General features: G+C 47.3%; 1 protein-coding gene across 1 annotated transcript in view; it reads right to left on the bottom strand.

Annotated features, from left to right (window-relative positions):
* Positions 1-392: 392 nt before the first annotated feature.
* LOC130474750 (beta/gamma crystallin domain-containing protein 2-like) overlaps positions 393-21925 on the bottom strand; it is a 32111-nt gene continuing 10578 nt past the window's right edge. The window contains exons 5-19 of the mRNA XM_056846445.1: positions 21176-21315; positions 19900-20026; positions 18469-18504; positions 17551-17687; positions 16211-16337; positions 15154-15296; positions 13391-13517; positions 11274-11306; positions 10496-10608; positions 9710-9839; positions 7364-7503; positions 5772-5895; positions 4077-4235; positions 3104-3263; positions 393-523 (exon numbers count right to left, since the gene is read on the bottom strand). Coding sequence (XP_056702423.1) covers positions 435-523; positions 3104-3263; positions 4077-4235; positions 5772-5895; positions 7364-7503; positions 9710-9839; positions 10496-10608; positions 11274-11306; positions 13391-13517; positions 15154-15296; positions 16211-16337; positions 17551-17687; positions 18469-18504; positions 19900-20026; positions 21176-21315 — 1785 coding nt within the window. The 3' untranslated portion in view covers positions 393-434. The remainder of the gene's footprint in view (positions 524-3103; positions 3264-4076; positions 4236-5771; positions 5896-7363; positions 7504-9709; positions 9840-10495; positions 10609-11273; positions 11307-13390; positions 13518-15153; positions 15297-16210; positions 16338-17550; positions 17688-18468; positions 18505-19899; positions 20027-21175; positions 21316-21925) is intronic.

Genomic DNA, 21925 nt, shown 5'->3' with positions numbered 1-21925 from the left:
TGGAAAGCGAAGGCATCTGGGTTCAGGCCACCTATCCACGTTCGTTGGCTCTTTCCCTATGGCTCACACAGATGCCACGTGCCCTTCCATGAATGAACCGCATCTTGGAGCTCTCAAATGCTCTCTGCCTTGAGCAGCTTAGATCTGCAAAAAACACGATTTGCTTCTGCCTCCTTTCCCCAACACAGGCCCATTGCTGGAAGAATGAAGAAACTCAAGAGAGCAGAGTCACTTCTGGGTCCACGTTCAGAACCATCATGACTTTCTGGACCGTGCTCTGTGGGGAAAGGATTGCCTGTGCTGATCCGACGATGCAAACCACACACACCTCCATTTTGGCCATAAACCTCAGTCATGCAGGGACAAGCATCTGTATCACCCCCCAATAAAATTAAGTTCTGTGTGTGACACATGCCCTCCTGTCTCTGCCTTCTTCAGAGCACCTGAATATCCCATATCTGTGTGGGTCTTTCGTCAAACGAATCCCATAAGATGGCATGATGCTGGTCATAGGTTTGTCCTCCTGTGGAAAACAAAGAGAATGTGACATGAGAAATAAATTTCTCTCCATCTCTCCCACACTCAGCGCCTTCTCTCCATCCCTTCTGAGGGGCAAAATTGAGGTCTCTGCGTCCGTCTGTAGGGTACACTGTGCTGAAAGGATTCAGATCAGACCTGCAGGGGTTGGGAATTAACCCTTCAAGTCACATTCACTTCGGCTCACTGAAACTGGGGTCCCTGTGCTGTTATTAGTGTTTGAAAGGGGGAACATGTTCCTAAAAAACATACCTCCCCACCCTTTAAAATGGTAATAAAAACACAGGAATCGCAAGTTTGATTAGTGAAACAGACCAGAGACTGAAGAGTTCAACCCTTCCAACTTCCCTACACAGCCCCAAACTGAACTGTAGCTATGCCACATGCCAGGGGCTTTTCCACATGTTTCCCCCCCCCCCAATCAGTTCAGTTTATCCCTTGATTTCCGCACACATTTTTGTGCCCTTAGTTTTCACTTCGTTTGTTTGTGTCCCCAGCCCCCCCCACTTTTTTTTGTTCTTTTGATGCCACTGTTACGCCAATCTTTTTCTGGAAGCCGATTTTGAGCCACCTTTTCCCTCATGCATAATGTTTCTGTCGGTTTTCTTTGTCCCGCCCACTTTTCAATTACTGGGCGGTTGTTCTGCCCCACCCTGAAGATGAGTGGTTTTGTTTTCTATTTAAAAACAAACAAACCCACAACCCTTATATTGATATATTGATAGAAGCATGCACAAAAGTTTTAGGTTTAGCAAGTTCTCTGAATTCTCAGCTTTAATTTAGGAAAAAAAAGTAGGTCTCTATCCCTTTTCCTCACAGAGATATGCCTTTCTCAAGGCAAAGGACTAGAGCAGGGGTGTCCACGGGCTGGATCCGGCCCCTTGAGAGCTCTTATCCGGCCTGTGAGCCAGCCGAGGCAACCACCCTGTTTGCACCTCCTGCTAGGTTCCTTCCAAATGGAGCTCTTGCTCCATCCACACTGCCTCCCAAACTACAGCGTATCTTTCTGCAGCTTCTTCATGACATCAAAATCTGGTTGTCCCCTTCTGGATGTTCCCAGCTCCTCTGCAGGTTTTTCCAAACCTAATTTGGTATGATCTTTTTTGAAAGACCATATCCAGAGTGGGCTTGGTAAAGTTTTTTTGGGGGGAGCTGTGAATTTCCGGTCCTCTCCACCCACATCTGGCCCCATCCCACACACACACACACACTGCTGGTAGGCTTTTTGCCTTTTTAAAACTATTGGTAGTGTTTCAACATAGTGATATTCAGACTTCCAAAAGCCTGCCAGAGGTGTGTGTGTGTGTGGGGGGATGGTAGGCATGAGGGAAAGAACAGGGAATTTCCCTGTGTGGAAGCTCCCTTGCTACTGTGAACAACTTTGCATTTGCAGCAGCAATGAGACCAAAATGGGTCTCCCCATTGATACGGCAAACAAGCGTTCGTGGGGGGAGAGAGAGACCTGAGATCAATATTACAAGAAAACAGTTTATTGCAGCTGCTGACTCAGAGGCCCTAATGGGCAGAAATCTCTGAGCCCCGATCATACTGAGGAAGGGATATTTATCCAAATTCAAGATATGACAACCCATCAACATTCAGGGTAGCATTGATAACACTCCAGACATAGAGGCGGCGCAGTACAGTTCAGTTCTATCCAGTTTCTCCTATCAATGTTTATAGTTCACTCTGACTCTCCATGACTCTTAACCCACTTCCTTAGCACACAGACATACAGGGATATTCTGCCCAGCAACAAGCTATTCCCTGGCTGTCCTAATACATTTTACAGAAAGGAAAAGAGATTATTACAAATTGCTAAATCAGTGGATCTTCCATAGTCAGGGGAAGTCTACCTGCTGTCACACCATGCAGAAGTAATGGAAGAGACACATAGGTCATTTATGCATGGGTACTTTCACTCAAGTTTGCCCCTGGTCTGTCTCAGTTTTTTCTTGGAGTTATGCATGAGTTTTCCATCCATTAGAGATGACCTTGTTGCCAGCCCTCACAAATCCAGGGACTTTCCGTTCCTCTATTAATTCAATTCTTCCATCTCCCCTGAGCTCAGCCAGGGTGAAATCCCCATGCATAAGGCAAAGCGCAGGCCACAGAAGCTTGGCTTTTCTCACAGCAAGCAGTACAGCCAATTACAAAGCAGTGTGTCACGGGGCGGGGATTCAAATGCTTCCTCAGAGGTCTGAGCAGAAGAAAGCTTTTAAAAACGAAGCTCGGGTTTCTCCCCCAATCCCGTTCCTTTCAGATAGCTCTGTTTTTTGTTCTTAAAATACTTTTTTATGTGGCAATTGGGTTGGGGGGGCTTTTCTCTCACTACAGCCAATTAAAAAGCAGAATTTCAAGGGTCGGGGACTCAAATGCTTCTTGAGTTGAGCTTGGAGACTGCTGGTGCATAGATTCCCAACAGGAAAGTGTGGGTCCAGCGAGCAACGAACCACAGGTGAAACTCCTATGCATAAACAACCATAGAGTCCAAGTACTTTCCCCCTGTCTTCAGGAACCTTCTCCTGATACTTAATTCTGGATTCCCCAGAAAATAAGCTCTTACCTTTCACATCTACAACCATGTTCTCAAACATCTGGCTGCAGATCCTCCCAAAAGAATCAATTCGCCATGTCTGCCTCGGCGTTCGGGTCTCAGACCATAATACCACCTTGGTACCCATCTTGGCTGGACCAATCACTTGCAAGCTCATGCCAGGAGCGATCTAAACAGGGAGAAAGAGCAAGGGAAGGCACAATGAAAACAGACACGTGACAAAGACCTTACCCTCACTGAAAGGACTCAGAAGGGTTTGAATCTGCTTCACACATGACAGGTGTGCACCAATATTAGTCTACCCCAGTGGTTTTCAACCTTTCCAGATACGTCTTTAACCCCCAGGAAGCAGCAAGAAGAAAGCTGACAGGAAGAAAGTAGACTCCTTTGAAATGTGGTGTTGGAGGAGAGTATTATGGATACCGTGGACTGCCAAAAAAACAAATCAGAGGGTTATAGATCAAATCAAGCCTGAACTGACCCTAAAAGCTAAAATGACAACTGAGGCTATCGTATTTTGGTCACATTATGAGAAGGCAAACGTCACTAGAAAAGACAGTCATACTAGGAAAAGTTGAGGGCAGCAGGAAAAGAGGAAGACCCAACAAGACATGGATTGACTCAATAAAGGAAGCCACAGCCCTCAATTTGCAAGACCTGAGCAAGGCTGTCAAAGATAGGACATTTTGGACGACATTGACTCATAGGGTCACCATGAGTCGGAAGCGACTTGATGGCACTTCACACATAACACACACAAGCAGCATGAGGCCCACTGAGCTGCAAACACATGACAGTTACGCAATGTCACATGACGGGAAGAGTTATGACTTCACCAGGGTCAAAGTACAAGACTATGGGTACAAGAGAGCATTAGAAACACAAAACACAAGCCCCGGATCAGGAGGTGTAGCAATATATCCATGCAACTCATCAGTTCAGTGTTACTCTCCTAGTTCAAAGGGAAGTGGGGAACCCTCACCTGGTTCTTCAGGAGTCCTTCCTCGTAGTACCAGATGGAGCTGCTCTGGTCATTGAGCTCCGAGACCAGCACACGTCCTGCTTTCATGTCTTCCACATCGTCCGGGACAGACAGGAAGGACTTCAGCTCTCCGTTCTTCATTCGAAAGTAGACCCGCCTCTGTGAGGAGCGGTGATGGTAAAAGCAGAAAGGAATCTCTCATGTCCAAGCTCATTAGTCCTACAAGTACCTTAATTAAGCGGAGCAATCTCTCCACAGCACATGTTGCCGGGGCTGTCTATGTATCTAAACATCTATTTCTCAGTTGCATTTTATCATGCCCTTCCTCCAAGAAAATCAGAAGTGTCCACGGTTCTCCCTTCCCTGTATTATCCTCTCCAATGCCCTGTGAGAGCCACTGGCCCAAGGTCACTGAGTCAGGCCATCCCACAGGATGTTAACATCAGCAGGAGCCATGCCTCCATCTGTGTATCAAAAAGTGAGAATCGATCTCAAGGCACCCCCAGATCTATCATCTCTGGCAACAAGAACTACCCACCTGCACAGCATCAACTCAATAGGGCATAAAGCAAGGGTCCCCAGCATGGTGCCCATCAACACCTTTTCTGGTGGCTGCCAAGTGTTTTTGAGAAGTGGGCAGGGCCAGGTAGGGCTTTTGCTTCGCAAGGCTTCTGATTGACTACTGGAGACTGGATTGGCTGTGCAGATTTTTTTAAATGGTGCTTTGGCAGCAGTGCCGGATTTACGTATAAGCTAAACAAGCTATAGCTTAGGGCCCCACTCTCTTGGGGCCCCCAAAAAAATTTAAAGGAAAAAAAGTCTGGATGTACATTTCCAAAATATAAGATAAAAAACAAATACAATAAAACCTACATAGAGCAACAGTGTTTTGTGTTGTGTAGGCTCCTATGATGTAAGTAATGGGCCCTGCCTGACAGCCTGCTCCCTAAAATATCACTGGTTTGCTCCCTAAAATATCACTGGTTATCTTAATTGTATTTCAGTTCAACAATTACTTTGATAAAATACATATTTTGTTATGTGCAAATGGCTTTAGATACCTATTAGGTCCATAAATTACCATATAGCATATATTCAACACAAAAAACAGCGACAATTTGTTGTTGACAAAGGACATCTGGACATATAAAGGGCCCCATTACCTTCAATAGTTTAGGGCCTCATCAAACCTAAATCCGGCCCTGTTTGGCAGCAGCTGCCACCGCAGCACAAGGATCTGCACTGTGTTACTGAAGTTAAGCTGTGACAATTGTGGCTGGCTCCACCTCCTGCAGCAGCCATTTTGTGGCAGCCATTTTGTTGCTGCGCCCACCATGCTGTGCCAGAATTACAAATGTGCCCGCAGGCTCAAAAAGGTTGGGGACCCCAGACATAGAGAAATACTTGGTGGCAAGGCTTCAGTTAATTCTCCCACCATGGATAGGGTTGCCAGGTCCCTCTTCGCCACCGACGGGAGGTTTTGGGGGTGGAGCCTGAGGTGGGTGGGGTTTGGGGAGGGGAGGGACTTCAATGCCGTAGAGCCCAATTGCCAAAGTTAACTGATCTCTATCAGCTGGAGCTCAGTTGTGATAGCGGGAGATCTCCAGCTACTAGCTGGAGGTTGGCAACCCTAACCATAGAAGATACAGCATTCCCCCCTCCCAAACTCTTTGGACCACAGAACAGGGCACTTACCTGCCTGATGGGATAAAGGGATCCAATGTGCTGAAGCCCACTGTATGTCTGCCAGTTGGTGATCTCCGTGCAGTCCAGCATCCACTGCCGGCCTCGAAAGTCGCTGTGTTCACACAGCACCCATCTGCACGGGGAAATCAGCGGGGGGAAAGCATGGGAGAGAAAGATAATTAGCCCATGTTTTTAAGGAGCACACAGCCCCATCCCTTGCTTGCAGACACCAAGGACAATCACAAGAGCAATTGTGGTGTGGGTGGCGTAACCACAACTGGAGAACCCTGAAGAGAGACATGATCGTCCTCTTGAAATATCCTACAGGAAGTACCAAGGAAGAAGGACTCGTTCCCTGTTTCTCCAGTGGACAAGACTAGGCCAAATAGGTTTTAGGTTACCAGAGGGTAGGTTTTGGTGGCTGAGAGTGGTTCGATGGTAAAACAAAAATACTAGGGGGTAATGGGGTCTCACTTAGTGGAGGCCTTCGAACAGAGGACAGCCATCCACCGGGAATAGTCAAGGTCTGAGATTCCTGTGCTGAGCAGAGGGTCAGAACAGTCAGCCTATAAGGCCTTCTACGAGTCTGGAATTCTGAGTCTAGGGGCTCGGCTGCACTTTACAATTCCTTTAGTGTTCGTTTTGTTTGTTTATGATATTTATATCCTGCATTTTGCCTGATCAACTGGACTTTACCTCATTTTACCTCATGAAAGCTCACACCCTGCCAGAAATTTTGTTAGTCTTTAAGGTGCTACTGGACTCTTGTCTTTTCTACATCTTTATTTCAGTTTGAGTTTTCAAGTGTCAGTGCTGAATTCCTCAGAAGTGTGACAAAAATCCATTGGCACCCTACAAGCGAACAACATTTATTTCAGTGTGACTCAGGAAAACTCGGACTTAAATAAACGTTGTTCGTCTTTAGGATGCCAGTGGATTTTTGTTTTAATGTGCTATAACAGATCAACACGGCTGCCCCTCGGCCATCATCTTGGAAAGGCTCGCAGTAGCAGCTCCTTGACCTCCCAGGCACAGAGCTCTGCAAACTGCGGCTCAAGGACCAAATGTGGCTCAGCACAGAACCAAGAAATCTTTATGTCCGGGTCCACTGAAAGGGCAAGGTGGATGCTAGAATAAACTGTGCGTCAAAGGAATGGCAAGCAACAATTCTTTTGCGACTAAAGGACTTTTGAGAGATATGATAGAAGCCATCAGTTGCCAGGAAAACAAGTGCAAAACATGCGCAGATTTATACCGCTACTCTAAACCATCTCTTAGGACACTCCCATGTCTATTTATTACTGATTGTAAGACCTCACTTGTGCCATTTCCTGATAAAGGACTTGCAGCAATCAGCATTTGGGCTGTAGAAACTTCATGGATTATTGATCAACATGTCATTACCGGTAAAGCTAAACTGTATATTTTCAGTTATGCAAACAGCGTTTCTTATCATGGCTTTTTGTTGATCTCTTGCTCTGAATTTTGACGTAGCTTGGCTCTTTGATTACAAAAGGCTGGACAAGGCTCCTCAGGTCTCACAGCTGGCAGTCCCACAAGAGGAGGCTGGCACGAGCAAGAACGGGTGACTGTGCACTTACATGCCTCCCTTGACGCGCACAGAGAGCACGTGGTTGTTGAACCCCTCAGCCTGCAGGCTACGCACTTCGCCGTTCAGCTCAATCTCCTTCCCTTCGAAACATTCCAGCCCGTGCAGGGAGATGGAGGGCTCCGAGAAGAACTGTGAAAAAGGGAGACGGGTGACAGGTAGAGAGGGAACCAAAGTGCTACATCTCACAATGGATTATTGACTTGCCGCGAGATGCACTGATGGCCTTTCGGGCAGTAGGTCCCCACCCAACCTTATCAACTGCTGCAATGCAAGGCCCTCCTTTCTCCTCCATGATTATAGCAGAGACAGCCAAGACAGCCCTCTTGCACCACTAGCCAGGCCGTGCTCCACTGCTTGACCAGGAGCGAGGCTGGCCTGGCGCCACCCACCCGAGCCACAGGACAACCAGAGTGGGCTCATGGAGGGTGAGGAAGGGGCAGGCTGCGGGCATGGAGCCTGAGGAAAGAAGCTATCTAGAAGGCGGGCTAGGGTTGCCAACCTCCAGGGGGTGGCCGGAGATCTCCAGGAGATAAAGTTCGGTTCACCTGGAAAAAATGGCTGCTTTGGAAGGTGGACTCTATGGCATTATACCCCACTGAAGCCCCTCCCCTCCCCGATCCCCACCACCCTGTCTTACGATTGCCAACCTCCAAGTGGCCAGGGTTGCCAACCTCCAGGTACTAGATGGAAATCTCCTGCTATTACAACTGATCTCCAGACGATAGAGGCCAGTTCACCTGGAGAAAATGGCAGCTGTGGCCACTGGACTCTATGCCATTGAAGTCCCTCCCCTCCTCAGGCTCCGTCCCAAAAATCTCCAGGTATTTCCCAACCCAGAGCTGGCAACCCTACAAATGGCACTTGGAGATCTCCCACTATTACAACTGATCCCCAGATGCCCAAGATCAGTTCCCCTGGAGAAAATGGCTGCTATGGAGGATGGACTTTAAAGCATTATACCCTGCTGAGGTCCCTCCCCATCACAAACCTCACCCTTCCTAGGCTCCACCCCAGGTATTTCCCAGGGCTTCCCAACCCAGAGTGGGCAACTCTAGATGGGGGTGGAGCTGTAAGCAGCAATGGGGGGCTGGCCTCTGAAGCAGGAGGCAGCCCTGCAGAGAGGTGGTGGGGAAAGGCATCTGGCATAATGTCAGATGGGGCAGGGGTGGGAGGAACCTGCCCAGGCCAATGAGAACTTTCCTACACTGGTTGTTTAAGAAGGTCCCAGAAGCAGGCCAAGGCTGATGCAGCCGATCCTGCTCAGAGTACTGGACAGTGAACAGGAGGAGGATCCTGGTGCTGCAACCCCCACCCCTCTTCTCACTGAGGCCTAGCAGGCCCTTTAGTGGTATAGCAGTCACAATGATGGGGCAAGCGGTGGGCTAGGGGCAGCAGGCGCCCATGTGGCCACTGGCTTAGCTGGAGTTAAAAGGGGGTTGGACAGACTTAAGGAAAACAGGTCTGTCATTGGCAATGAGCAACAACGGCCAAATGGGACCTCTGGGTTCAGGGGCAGGACTGTCAGATCCAATCATCAGGTGAGGGTTGCTGCATGCAGATCCTGGCTGTGGGCTTCCCTGACTGGACATTAAGGCTTCCTTTAGGCTCCATGGCTAGCAGCCATGGATTGACCTCTCTTCCATGGTTCTGTCTTACCCCATTTTTAAGCCATCTGTGCTCTTAGTTATCACCAGGGTGGATCCATGTCCTCCCACTCCCCTGAGCAAAGTTTGGAAGCCTTCCTCCAGCCTAAAGAGGCTTCCATTGAAGGAAGAGCCACTTAAGCTGGAGGAAAGCTCCTTAGGATGAAGGCTCCTCGGTTGGTTGGTTGGATCCACCCCACTATGTCCACTGGCAGTGAATGCCACAACTAGATTGCCAGAAAATGGGAAACTGTCCCAGAGACCCATTTGCCTTGCATCATCATGGGGAGCAGGATCCTCTGTGTCAGTCTCTCATTTCCTGGTGGGAGCTGATGGGCAAAGCATCTTTGATGGACCCTCTGCTGGGCTTTAGGTCTTGGCAGATGCTGACCCCTGACACCAACAGCACCCTGTCAAATTTAAGAGTCTGTGACCTAAGCCCACAACAGCTATCCTGCAAGATAAGTCAAACATTCCATTTAGGCTGAGTAGAGAACCTCAGTGGTGACATCAGTGGGAAATCCCATTCCCTGTGCTTCGTATGGCCTTCTAATTGCTACATCTTTTGGTTGCACATTCCACAAACCAACTATTATGCATTGCAAGAGAAAAGTACTGAATTTACCACTGACCAATACTGCATTGTATGAAGAGCCCTATTTAACAGGTAGCTTGCAGGGTGTGGAACTTACAAGGGGGACCTTCTTCAGGGAGCAGATCGCTGTGGCAGAGAGACAGCCCATGGAGGTCAGCGTTGGATACTCGCCTTCAGAGATCACATGCTGCTCACCCTCAAAATGGTGGCTGTCATAGAGAATCCAGCTGTGAAGGAGAGACACACTTAACTATGGTCACACAAGGGGCAGCAGTCCATGCTCTCTATAGCAACTCTGGTTCAAAACACAATATGCTTTCAAGAACCATTCAAAGTGCCATTTTTGACCTTTCAAACCCTAAATGCCTTGGGACTGACAAACTGCCTACTCCTATGTGACCCTTCAAATTTTGAGATCATCGTTTAAAGTCCAGCCCTAAGTGTCCCACAGGCGATCAGAACAGGGTCTGTATGGGGGGGGGGGGCATCTCTGCAATTCCCTGCCCAGAAAACTTCAAATCATACCACACTAGAAAATATATTTACAATACGTCAATACCACAGAAATAAAATGGTTTGGTGGTCATTTCTCCTCCCCAAAGAGCCCTGGGAACCGTGGTTCTGTCTCAGGGTTTCAAATAGAAGCTACTCAGCATCTTCATCAAACCAGGATTTTTTAGGGGAAGCCACACTGTGAAAAAGCTAACAGACATACATAAATATAAAGACAGATGCACTATATAAAAAGACATTTGTAATATTTTAAAAAGTTACCCATGGTACAACTGTATATAAAGAACTCCTAGTCCCTGGAACCAGCATAAGTTTTCCCCATCACAGCCTTCAGACACACTCAGATGCCCTAGCAGCGAAACATCATTACCTGCCTCCATGGACCCTGCAGGAGCGAGGAATGAAAAGGTCTGGCAGGGAAGACTGGTCTTCCTTGAAAGACATCTGGACCCCTGAGAAGTCTGGGCCTGAAAACAACTGGATCTGGGGAGCCAAAAGGTGATATATGAAGCCACATGGGGGTTACAATACAGGTGCAAACTTCAAAACTTGACCACAGAAGAATATCTGCATACTTATAGACACTGATGGATTCAATAGTCTTTCCCTCTCCCCAAGGAAACCTGGGAACTGTAATTCTGTGATGGAGTTTACGAGTCTCAAGCAGAGGATATTTTGTACCTGCCTCAAACTACAGTTCCCAGGATTCTTTGGTGGAGAGCCACAACCCATATGTAAGGGTAAAAACCAATATAATATAAAAGAGAAGCAACAGCAAGTTCTTCATCCACAGTCTGAGCCTGGCACTACCCGTCCAGTTTTGCAATTTGAATGACTGCTATACATATCAATGAACCCAACGCTGGTTCAGTTGTCTGTCTTGCCACATCCCACAAGTTTCAGGCAGGCTGCCTTTTCAGATTTTGTTTTTACATGCCACCTGTGTACATTTACAAATATATATTTATACATCCATCCTTTGCCTTCATAAAAACAAAGAAATATTGTCATTTCTTTCCTGAAATGTCAGGAAAGAAAATGCCAAGACCACGGTTACACAGCCCGGATAACCTACAAGAACCAATTGTCATTTCTGTTCATTATATGGTAGGCATAAGAACCATCCTCCTACCTTATATACTACTTACCACAGAAATAAAGTGCAGACTGTGTTCTCCAACCTGGAAAAAAAAAGAGGGGGGGTCCATGAGACAACTTTTGGCCACAAATAGAGAAATGGATGTTTGTGCCTTGATGTTTCCAAAGGTAAGTGCCCTAAAGAGGCATCTATCTCATAAGAACATGAATCTGACCAATGGCCCATCTAGTCCAGCCAGCATATTGTTAACACAGGAGCAAACCAGCTGCACTGAGGGCCAAACAAACAGGGCATAGAGGCCAAGGCTCCCCCCCGCTGCTCCCCCCCCCCAGCATTGGTCTTCAGAGATGTCTTGCCTCTGTATGTGGAGGCTTCCATCAGTCGTCATGGCTAGTAGCCATTGATAGACCTCTGCTCCACGAATCTGTCTAACTCCTTTTTAAAGTGATCTATGGTCAAGGACATCCACTGACAATGATTTCCGCAGCTTAATAACTTGTTGAATAAAGAAGTGTTTCTTTTTGTCTGTCCCAAACCCACTTCTCATTGGGTGCCTCTGAAGGAGAGGAGAAAATGCTCTTTATCCACTTTATCTATCCCCATGCATAATGTTATAAATGTCTACCATGGCTCCCCTTAGCCCCCTTTTACCAGACAATAAAGTTCCAGAGTCTCCAGAATCTCCCGTTCTTATGTGTCATTTAGAGCACAGAGCCCGCAAGAATGGTTCTATCACAAGACATCTCTTGTAGTGGATCACACGACCACACGTGTGATCCAGAAGAAGCTGTCTTCTTCTGAATCAGACCATTGGTCGATCAAGGTCAGTCTTGGCTACTCTGACTGGCTCTCCAGGGTCTCAGGTAGAAACTTTCGAATTTGCTACTTGATTTTGAATTGGAGATGCTGGGAATTGAACCTGGGACCTTCTGCATACCAGGCAGATGCTCTACCACTGAGCCAACCTATTTGGTTGCCATCAAAGGCAGCAGAGGAAGAGGCATATCTGACCCGTGCATGGGGCATAACCCACCAGAAAGTTCTCCTACACAAGCCACACAGGAAATAATAGGAACAGGTTAACTTTTTGTTTTCATAAGATGCAAGTTATATTTTGTGCCAATATACTTTTATTCATTTAAATGTGTATATTGAAGACTAAACTTATTTTTTTCTTTTATGTCATTCCTTCCTTGCCCGCTGCTCCTTAGGCTTGGACATGCTTGGACACAAGATGCACACAGAGGAGCACAGGGATAGAGGCCAGGCATCTGGATGACAGATGTTTTCGATGGAACAGAGCTCTCAGTGGTGGGGGAGAAACACAAACCAATGGGGGAATAATAACCTGCAGATTTGGATATCTAGATCTATCTAGCACATTTCTATCTTGCTCTTCCTCCAAGGAGCTCAGGACAGTGTACAATGTTCTCCACTTCCTCCTCACAACAATTTTGTGAGGTAGGCTTGACTAAAGCCCGATTCACATGTTATAAAGTCCTTGTGGCTGACGTGAGGACATTTAATCAGACATACATTGTGAATTCTCTGCAGGGAATTTAATTCCCAGGCGCACAGTGACCCAATTCAGATTGAAATCACAGCATGCAGGGGAAAGGGGAAAGCCTTCCCCACCATGTCATTCTCCTGACCTGAAACAACTCCATGAAGCCAATATTAGACTGTTGGGGAAACCTGTATGTACTGACAGCTACACATAAGTTTTCCTATCAGGGCAAACAGCAACTCCCCTGGGGCCATTTCAGCTAGGGAAAACATTGCAGGAGGAAAGTCATAAGCTGCCTCTCCCCATGAAGCATGGTCCTGATCAAAATCGGGCCCATATGCACCTGGGAGTTAATTTCCCAACAGGAAACTCCCAGAACCCATTTGTCTAAAGTCCTTGAGATGGCCACAAGAATTTTGTAACGTATGAATCAGCTCTGTGAGTCTTTGACTGGCCTGAGGTCACTCAAAGAGGCTCCATAGCAGAATGGGGATTGCATAGTGGCCCAAGTGTCCCGGAACCCAAATGTCCACCACTCTCACCACTACACCACACGGGCTCTCCATAAGATTGGAAGAGACTCGAGGCTCTTGCTTCAGGTGAGTGTGAAGACCTGATTTCTTCTGGGGAGAGATGAATGCAGAAACATGGATTCTCACCTGAAGGATGGGTTGTACAGAGGAGATCTTGCAGCTGCCAGCTCCCCAGTCTTCACAGTTGCGGTACACCCCTTTTTCTAGGATGTACTGCTCCCCTGAGTAATTCTTGTCTTCATAGGCCACCCACCTGGACATGGAAATGGAAGAGGATTTATTTATTTACTTACTTCATTTATACCCTGCCTTCCTCCCCAATCGGGACCCCAAAGTAGCTTGCATCATTCTCTTCTTCTCCATTGTATCCTCACAACAATCCTTCAAGGTAGTTAAGGCTAAAAGTGTGACAGACCCAAGGTCACCCAAGGCAGAGACAGGATCTGAACCTGAGTCTCCTAATCTGACACTTTAATTAATCCACTACACCAAACTGGATTAGCTCAGCTCCCTAAATTCAATCCAGATCTCAATATTCCCTATTCCCTTTGTACTGGAAACCTTTCCTTCCCAGCCTTGGGGACCAATCTGCCTTGACATGTGAAATCTATACCTCTTCTTAAGAGCAGATGAATATAGTCGGGCTTCTTTGTCCCTGGAGTCTTTGTGCAACCTGAGAAGTTTGTACACCAAGCATTGACTAATCTAATCCAGTCTGCGTAATAACCCCTTCACTCCACTATAAACAGCAACAATTTTGGGTCTGAGTTCTTCATCCTCAGAGACTGTCCAGAAACTTTAGTCCAAATAAATGCTGCCTGTTTGCTATCAAGACAGATGACTCTTATTCTTGTGCTTCATCAACTTTTCAGCTACCTATTTGCTCCTGAGAAGATTCAAGGTGCCAATTTTGACCTTTAAAGCTCCCAACGGTTTCAGACCAAGGTACCTGAGGAAGGGAATACTCTCATATGAAGTGTCTCAATTTCCAAAATCCACAGATGGGACTCTGCTCAAGTCACCAGCTGTGTTCAGACATACAACAAGTTGCAATTAAACTCCAACAACACAAATAAAGGGCGAAAACGCATGGTCGCTTTAGCCTCCTTTATTCCCTGTTTCAGCCAGGATTCAGCCAGGATGGAATGCATGTTCGGCGAAACGCATGCGTTCAATCCTGGCTGAATCCTGGCTGAAACAGGGAATAAAGGAGGCTAAAGCGACCATGTGTTTTCGCCCAAAGTTTGTTTCTGAGCTGGCACATACCGCTTCCACCTCCTTCCTCCTCTACAGCAAGGGATCTCAATAGAACAGCTTTATCCAAGTTCCAATTTGCCATTACTCCTGAATGTAAACGCCTTGGCAAATTACAGTTTGTTTTCCCCAAAAACAATGCAGATCCTAAACCTCGAATTCTAGTTTAGAAATCTGACTTGCGTGGAGTGAACCAACTCCAGTTCACAGATGACTGATTAGGATGTTAGACAATCCATGCACACACAAAAATCCACAAGGTCAGTTCACAGATGTGGACCGGAAGTTAACTTTATTTATATCAGAACCATGGCACTTGGGGTGAAGAGGCGTCACCTTTCACCTTCCTGCCATTTTCCAGATCTGAAATAGCCCTGAGGAGCCATTATTTGCCACACTTGGGAAACTTAATGTGCACTGAAGGCTACACGTAAGTTTCCCCAAATGGGACAAAGAGTGGGTGTCTGGGGCCCTTTCAGCTGCAAAAACAACATGGGAGTGAAGGCCGAAGCCGCCTCTCTTCATGCACCATGGTCCCAAATCAATGCCAGTTTTCTGTGGGATCACCTTCCCAATCAGGCAACCTCCTTCTCCCTCCTGGCCCACTTGCCTCCACCCTACCCTGAGGTACTCACACGCCACTCAGTACATGGAGAGACTGCGTTGTGGTCCCATAACCAGCCAGCTCGACATTCGGCAGGGCTTCACAGAGCTCAACGCTGGGGCCATCTTCGAGGTCCATGGCCTCAAACAGGACAAGTGCAGGGTCCAAGAAATCCTGCTCAGGGGAGAAAAACGGACATAGAATGCAGCGGGGTATAATGCCATAGCGCCCATCCTCCAAAGCGGCCATTTTCTCCAGGGGAACTGATCTCTGTAGTCTAGAGATTAGTTGCAACTCTGGGGAATTTCCAGGCGCCACCTGGAGGTTGGCAGCCCTACACACCACTCAGTGGTCACTCCGAGAATCCAAAGAGGATTCCTTTTTAGCGCAGGCAGGTCCAGAGACCTCCGCTCCTCTTCCTGTCACGTGACTCTGTTGTAACCTCTGATGTCACATGTCAGCGGTTCAGTGGAACCCTGCTGCCAGTTCAGAATGAAAGGTGGATCCTGATTTTGGAAAGGCTGATGGCCACTGATCTTAATAGACGCAGGAGGAGGTAGACCCAAAAGGCATGCAGAAATAAGATGTTTTGTCGTTGACTGCCTCCGCCTTAAGCTTTTTTCCGGGATTGTCCAGATAGGGGATTTTTTTGAAAATAAACAGTTCATTGTTAAGTACAGATTGTGCCCATATATAGGATTGCTAGTTTTCATATACGTCCCTGTAGCTGTCTTTTTAGTATCCGTTTGATCTGCAGCAGTTATTAGGCAATGTTATTTACCTTCATGCCATGAAAAGCTTCAACGGCTCATTTCTATGTATTAAATCTCAGTTAAAGGAACAGGACATTTCTTTTTCCTGGCCAGCTGTCAACCTTACCCCACAGGGCTTGCTAGGAGACAGCTCCAGAACTTTAGAAACTACCCCCTCTTACATCTGTTCCTAAGATACAGCTGCAACTTCCAGGGGAGCCATAGGATTTCTAATTTTAGAAATTAAGCACTGGCTACAGAGGCAAGGGACGCTTTCTTTCCCCGCAGCATTATGTTCCCCACTCCTCAGCTCTACAAGCAGGCAGGTATGCTCACCGTCCGGATCAGCCGAAGGGACACCAGCTGTTTATTGTAGCCTCCCCACTGGGATGAGTCAAAGTACTCTCCCTCCTCCAGCAAGTACTGATGGCCACGGAAGCCTTCCTTCTCATAACCGACCCAGCTGAGCAGGGCAAGTGGGCAGAAAAGGGTGGGGACAAGTTAATTCACCCTTGCCATTCAGCTACATAACCACTTCCAATTTATTTATTGCCTCTACTTTAGTATCGTCCTATAACCTCTCCTGAACAACTCCACTTTACATAGTTTGTGGAATGACAGGAGTGGAAGCCCTCCTGACCTCCACAAGCAGGTCATTCCACAAGGTGGGATGGAAACTGAAGCAGGTCCTCATTAACAGGTCTCCAATCTTAGCGGGGTTCCTATGGGCATAGACTGTCTTCTCACAGCCTGCAGTAAACAGGCTGTGCAGCTTCTACCAGGAGGCAGTGTAAAAAAAAAGAAAGAAGAAGAACTTCGCCATCTTGGCATCTCTCCTGCACCTTCAGGCTACTGACCATTTATTTCTGCAGCATCAAGTGGAGATAAATTTCTTCCTCTCTCTCGTATTGATGTGCTAGCTAATGGAGGTCAATGCAGGCCAATTTGCTGACAGAAGGAATTTATTTCTGGTTCAATAGTCATTTACATCTCCAGTTAAAAGGCAGTGAAGGAAGACTTTGGCCTTTTATGCAGGGCCCTATGCCTTTTTCGCCTGTCAGAGGTCGTCTCACTCTCCCCACGCATTTTGCCTGCGTTTTCCAGATTCTGGCTAAACAGCATCTGGAAAACATAGGCAAAACGTGCGGGGAGAGCAAGGTGACCTCTGACAGGCAGGAAAGGCTTGCATAATCAAAAGGAAACCCCGAAGCAGTCAGTGGGGGTGAATACAGGGAAACATCCCTGCATAAAAGGCCTTTGGCTCAAGGCCTTGTAGAGCCACTGCCAGTAGATAACCCTGAGCTAGAGAGACCCAAATTGTCTGTTCAGACCAGGGTAGGCCCAACCTCTAGGCAAACCTAGGCGATCCCCTATGGTGCCAGATTCTGAGGAGCACCAAAAAGATAAGAGGAACCTTCTCTACCAGCTTGAAATGAAGCTTGGCATTAACTGGCTTCTACAATCCCTGTATCTGTTGATTCTGGTCTTCTACAGCTGGAACATGGAAGGATTTTTACATTGTTCATTTTGAATGCCCAGTCAGTAAAAACATTCATTCCAGACTTCTCCCTTTTCTCTCTATTGAAGGGGAGGGGGGCGCACCAACCTGGGCCAACCTGGCTTGACATGTTCCATTAAATGGCCCTTCTTGATGCCTGCAGCAGCCAGACACTCACCAGCCTCCCTCAATTTTCAGAGATCCCATAGCGGCCATCTGGAAGTCCTCATTGTTTGCCAGCTTCTTTAAATCATAAATGTCGCGACTCACTTCCCAGCAGTGGCCCTGGAAATGTGGCAGCTCATAAATCATAACCTGTAGCAAGAACAAGGAGTGAGAAACAGGGATCAGAGGTGGAGGGGAAGAGCTATTTCATCAAGCACGGCTTATGCCTTGTGTAGCCAGCAACCTGGAAAAAAAATGGAGGGGGGATGAGAGACAGCCTGCTTCCACTTGGTTGGTGCAGCCCACGTTGTGGGGTGGGAGGCCATCAGCCCACTGGGAAAAGTCCCAGACCATTTATGCAGGGTCAATGTTGATGCTCGCTCAAAGCTCTTTTTTTAATTGCAACCTTTAAAGTGCCTATTCACAGTCCCAACACAAAAGGAGAAATCCCCCCCACTCGCCTGATCCTTCCTTCCATTAGCCAATCACCGTTTGCATAGCTAACATGTGGCTGTCATTTTGCATTCTTCCTTGAGGGGATTCTTCGAGGCGGGGGCGGAGCAAACACAAAAGGTTGCATTAAAGGGGCTCTTAAGAAATTTGAAGCAGGTATGCGCCGGCCTCGCAGTCACTTCCTGAATGACAGTTCAGGGTGCGGTTTGGAGAGGGAGGAGGCCCCAATGGGATATAATGCCATAGAGTCCACCCTCCAAAGCAGCCATTTTCTCCAGTGAAACTGACCTCTGTCATCTGGAGATCAGATGTAATTCCAGGAGACCTCCGGGCCCCACTTGGAGGTTGGCAACCCTATGTGGTGGCCATGAAGCTGCCGTCACATCTAATATGGCCCTAGGATCTCTACTGCCCTTTACTGCTGGGAAATATTTCCACCCTATGCTTAGAAGTAGGAGCAGTTTGCTTTTCCTCTTACCTTGGGCTCCCCGGGTTTCTCTACAACAGGACAACCCTGAAATTAGAACAAATCAAAGTGAGAGCTCTGTGAGGGGATCCACACACTGTGTCTTCCTTTTCAGTTCTCTGCTGGATTGGATCTGTAAATATTCTGGTTTTTGTTGGGAGAAACACTACCTTGTGGTGGTGGATAACACCTGGTGGTGGTGGAGGAAAGTGACATCAAGTTGCAGCCAACTTATGGTGACCCCGTGAACTTTTCAAGGCAAGAGACAATCAGAGGTGGTTTGCCATTGCCTGCCTCTGCTCAGCAACCCTGGACTTCCTTAGTGGTCACCCATCTAAGTACCTACCCAGGCCAGACCCTGCTTAGCAGCCAAGATCTAATGAGACCATCCAAGTACTGTACAAGCTACCTACTACACTAGCCAGTGTGGTGTAGTGCTTAGACTAGTATCTGGGAGACCCAGGTTCAAATCCCCACTCTTCCATAGAAGCTTGCTGGGTGACCTTGGGCTAGACACGTACTCTCAGCCTAACCTAACTCACAGGATTGTTGTGAGGGTAAAATGGAAGAAAAGAGAACGACTTAAACTGCTTTGGGTCCCCATTGGGAAGAAAGGTGGGGTATAAGTATAAATAGACCTCAATCGAACAGAGGGTCTGCCCATGTGGAAAGGCAAAGACAGAAATACTTACTCATTTTTTTATTCAGTTGTGATTTATATTCTTCTATAAGATCTTCTTTGATTACTCCATTGATTTCACACTTTCCTGTATGTTCTCATGACTACCACTTAATCTATCTGCTGTCTGGTAATGATAAGGTTATTTATCAGTAGTAGCTATCAGTAGTTTACTACTTAACAGCCGCTTTGAAGATAACGTCGAAAGTTATAATCAAGTTACGCCTAAATGCTCATTTGCATACAGGCGTTCTTTTTGCACTGGAACTGGATAAATATAAATGGATTTTAGCCTAGGTCAGTGATGGAGAACCTTTTAGAGACCGAGTGCCCAAACTGCAACCCAAAACCCACTTATTTATCATAAAGTGCCAACACAGCAATTTAATCTGAATACTGAGGTTTCCTCCCAGCTCGGCAGGGGGGGGGGCGCAGGGAGTCCAGGGAAGGGGGGGCTTTGAAGGGCTCCGCGCTCCCTTGAAAGCCCCTGCCGCCCCTGCGCGTGCCCACAGAGAGGGCTTGACGTGCCAGACTTGGCATGCATGCCATAGGTGCCAACACGGGCCTAGGTCAAGGGACATCACCTTCTTTAGCCCAACACGTTTCAAAGCTGACAGGAGATCTGAACCTGGGTCTTCCCACTCCTAATGTTATATGAGCCCCTACAACAAACAAGCTTTCTACAGCGAGCAAGTGGATTACTGGGAACCACCCACTCCTACATGTACCTAAGATTTCATCAGACACTGCCATAAAATACTTACTAGCTTAATTGGATGAATGGAGCAGACAGTGGGGTCCTTTGCCCCCCAGGCTTGCAAACTGGGATATCCACCCGGCTCTAAGACATATGGGTCATCATCAAAGAATGGTTTTGAATAAACAAGCCACCTGCAGTGCAGAAATACAGAGAGAACCAATGAATGGCTGGCAACCTGAACTGGAAAGCAAGTTCAGACAGTAGCCCCAGAAGGGAACAAAGGTGTGCTCCATCAATCTGTGCAATTGGGAGGCAGACAAGATGAGGCCTCTGGATTGGCCAGCCCAGATATAAACGGCAGGAGCCTGGCCTTCTGTTTAGCACTAGGTCACTGCAGCAGAACCTCTCACCGGATAAATTTCCAGCCTGAAGCCGCCAGGTCAGGCTAGCAACATGTTTCATCCACCCTGGAGAAGACACACTCTAGGTCCTGTGCCTCATGCTGTGACCTATGGGTAGGGTTGCCAGGTCCCTCTTTCATACCAGTGGGAGGTTTTGGGGGTGGAGTCTGAGGAGGGCGGAGTTTGGAGAGGGGAGGGACTTCAATGCCATAGAATCCGATTACCAAAGCAGCCATTTTCTCCAGGTAAACTGATCTCTATTGGCTGGAGATCAGTTGTAACAGCAGGGGATCTCCAGCTAGTACCTGGAGGTTGGCAACCCTATCTATGGGGCCCACACCTATGAGCCCAAAAGGTTTCTCTGTGTTTACTTTGAAGTAATCATCTGGCCTGCTCAGTGAATTTTAGTGTTTTACTGTTTTGGCTTGGTCTGAGGGAGACTTTATTGTCTGATCCAAGCCACCTGAATTGGAAGGGAACAGTGGACTTGCTAGGGCCATGACTTTCCAGTTCTTGCCAGAGCCTCACAGCTGCCCAGTGGCTAGTGGAACCAGGCCCCAGCAACTGATGTCATCACCCTGCGCCCATGCCAGTTTGCACCAGCCACTCGGTTAGCTGCATGTTTGTGTTTGATGCTGCAGCTGTGGCCTCAGCAGGTCCATCACCACCTCTCAATGCCCATCTGTAAGGGTGCTGCTCAGCTCTTAAACCGCTAAACCCTTACACAGCTCCTGATTCATCTCAGTGGAAGCTGTGCAGGAGAACCTCCCGGTGGAGGATGCCCCAAATTATTTAATGGAAAAGGGTGACCCTTTTTGGAGTTTTCCACCTCAAGGACCAATACATAGTGTGATGGCCCCGGTGGTCCACTTCACACTCTGTGAACTCAAGGTCCCTTCATACCGTGAATGCCCAAAGCACTTTAAATGTGTCCCTTACAAGCCAGAGTGTACAATGATAGAAGCTGCCTTCAAGGCCTGGCCATAAGTCCGCATGTCCTCTGAGGAATCAGTGAACTTCTTTTTGGAGCCTTCTCCATTTTCTTCCATAAACAAACTGATCTCAGGAATCCTGTAGTCCTGTGAACAGAGTACATTTATTTATTTATTTATACACACACACCCCTCTCTCTCTCTCTCTCTCTCTCACACACACACACACACACACACACACAGACCCAAAACGGAATACAACATTGTTCTCTCTCCCCATTTTGACCTAACAGCAACCCTGTGAGGTAGGTTAGGCTGAGAGAGAGAGTGACTGACCCAAGATCACCCAGTGATATTCCATGGAAGAGTGGGGATTTGAACCTGGGTCTCCCAGACCCTAGTCCAGCCCTCTAACCACTACACCTCACCAACTGGTGTATTATTGTCCAGTTAAGAGGGAAAGAGCTGGCAATCTCTTGTTCACGTTCACAGAAATATACTCCAGTACTGCCCTCTAAATCTTTGAACGGTCAAGTAATTTCTCTATTGAATACACTTTTTTTTACTTCTTAGTCATTCCTTCTCTGCAATTGGGTGCAAGCAGAAATTGGCACTTAAAATAGCACTCTTTCCCTATAACAATCCAGCCATGCCTGTCCCCATGAGCAAAGCTGTACTATATGTTTATCTAGAAGTAATTCCCATTCAGCAAAGGTTCTGTTCACCGTGCAATTTTCCTTATAACTTAATTAGTTGC

Source organism: Euleptes europaea, chromosome 3 (assembly GCF_029931775.1).
Source record: "Euleptes europaea isolate rEulEur1 chromosome 3, rEulEur1.hap1, whole genome shotgun sequence".
NCBI lineage: Eukaryota > Metazoa > Chordata > Lepidosauria > Squamata > Sphaerodactylidae > Euleptes > Euleptes europaea.
This window is presented reverse-complemented; position numbering and strand designations above follow the sequence as displayed.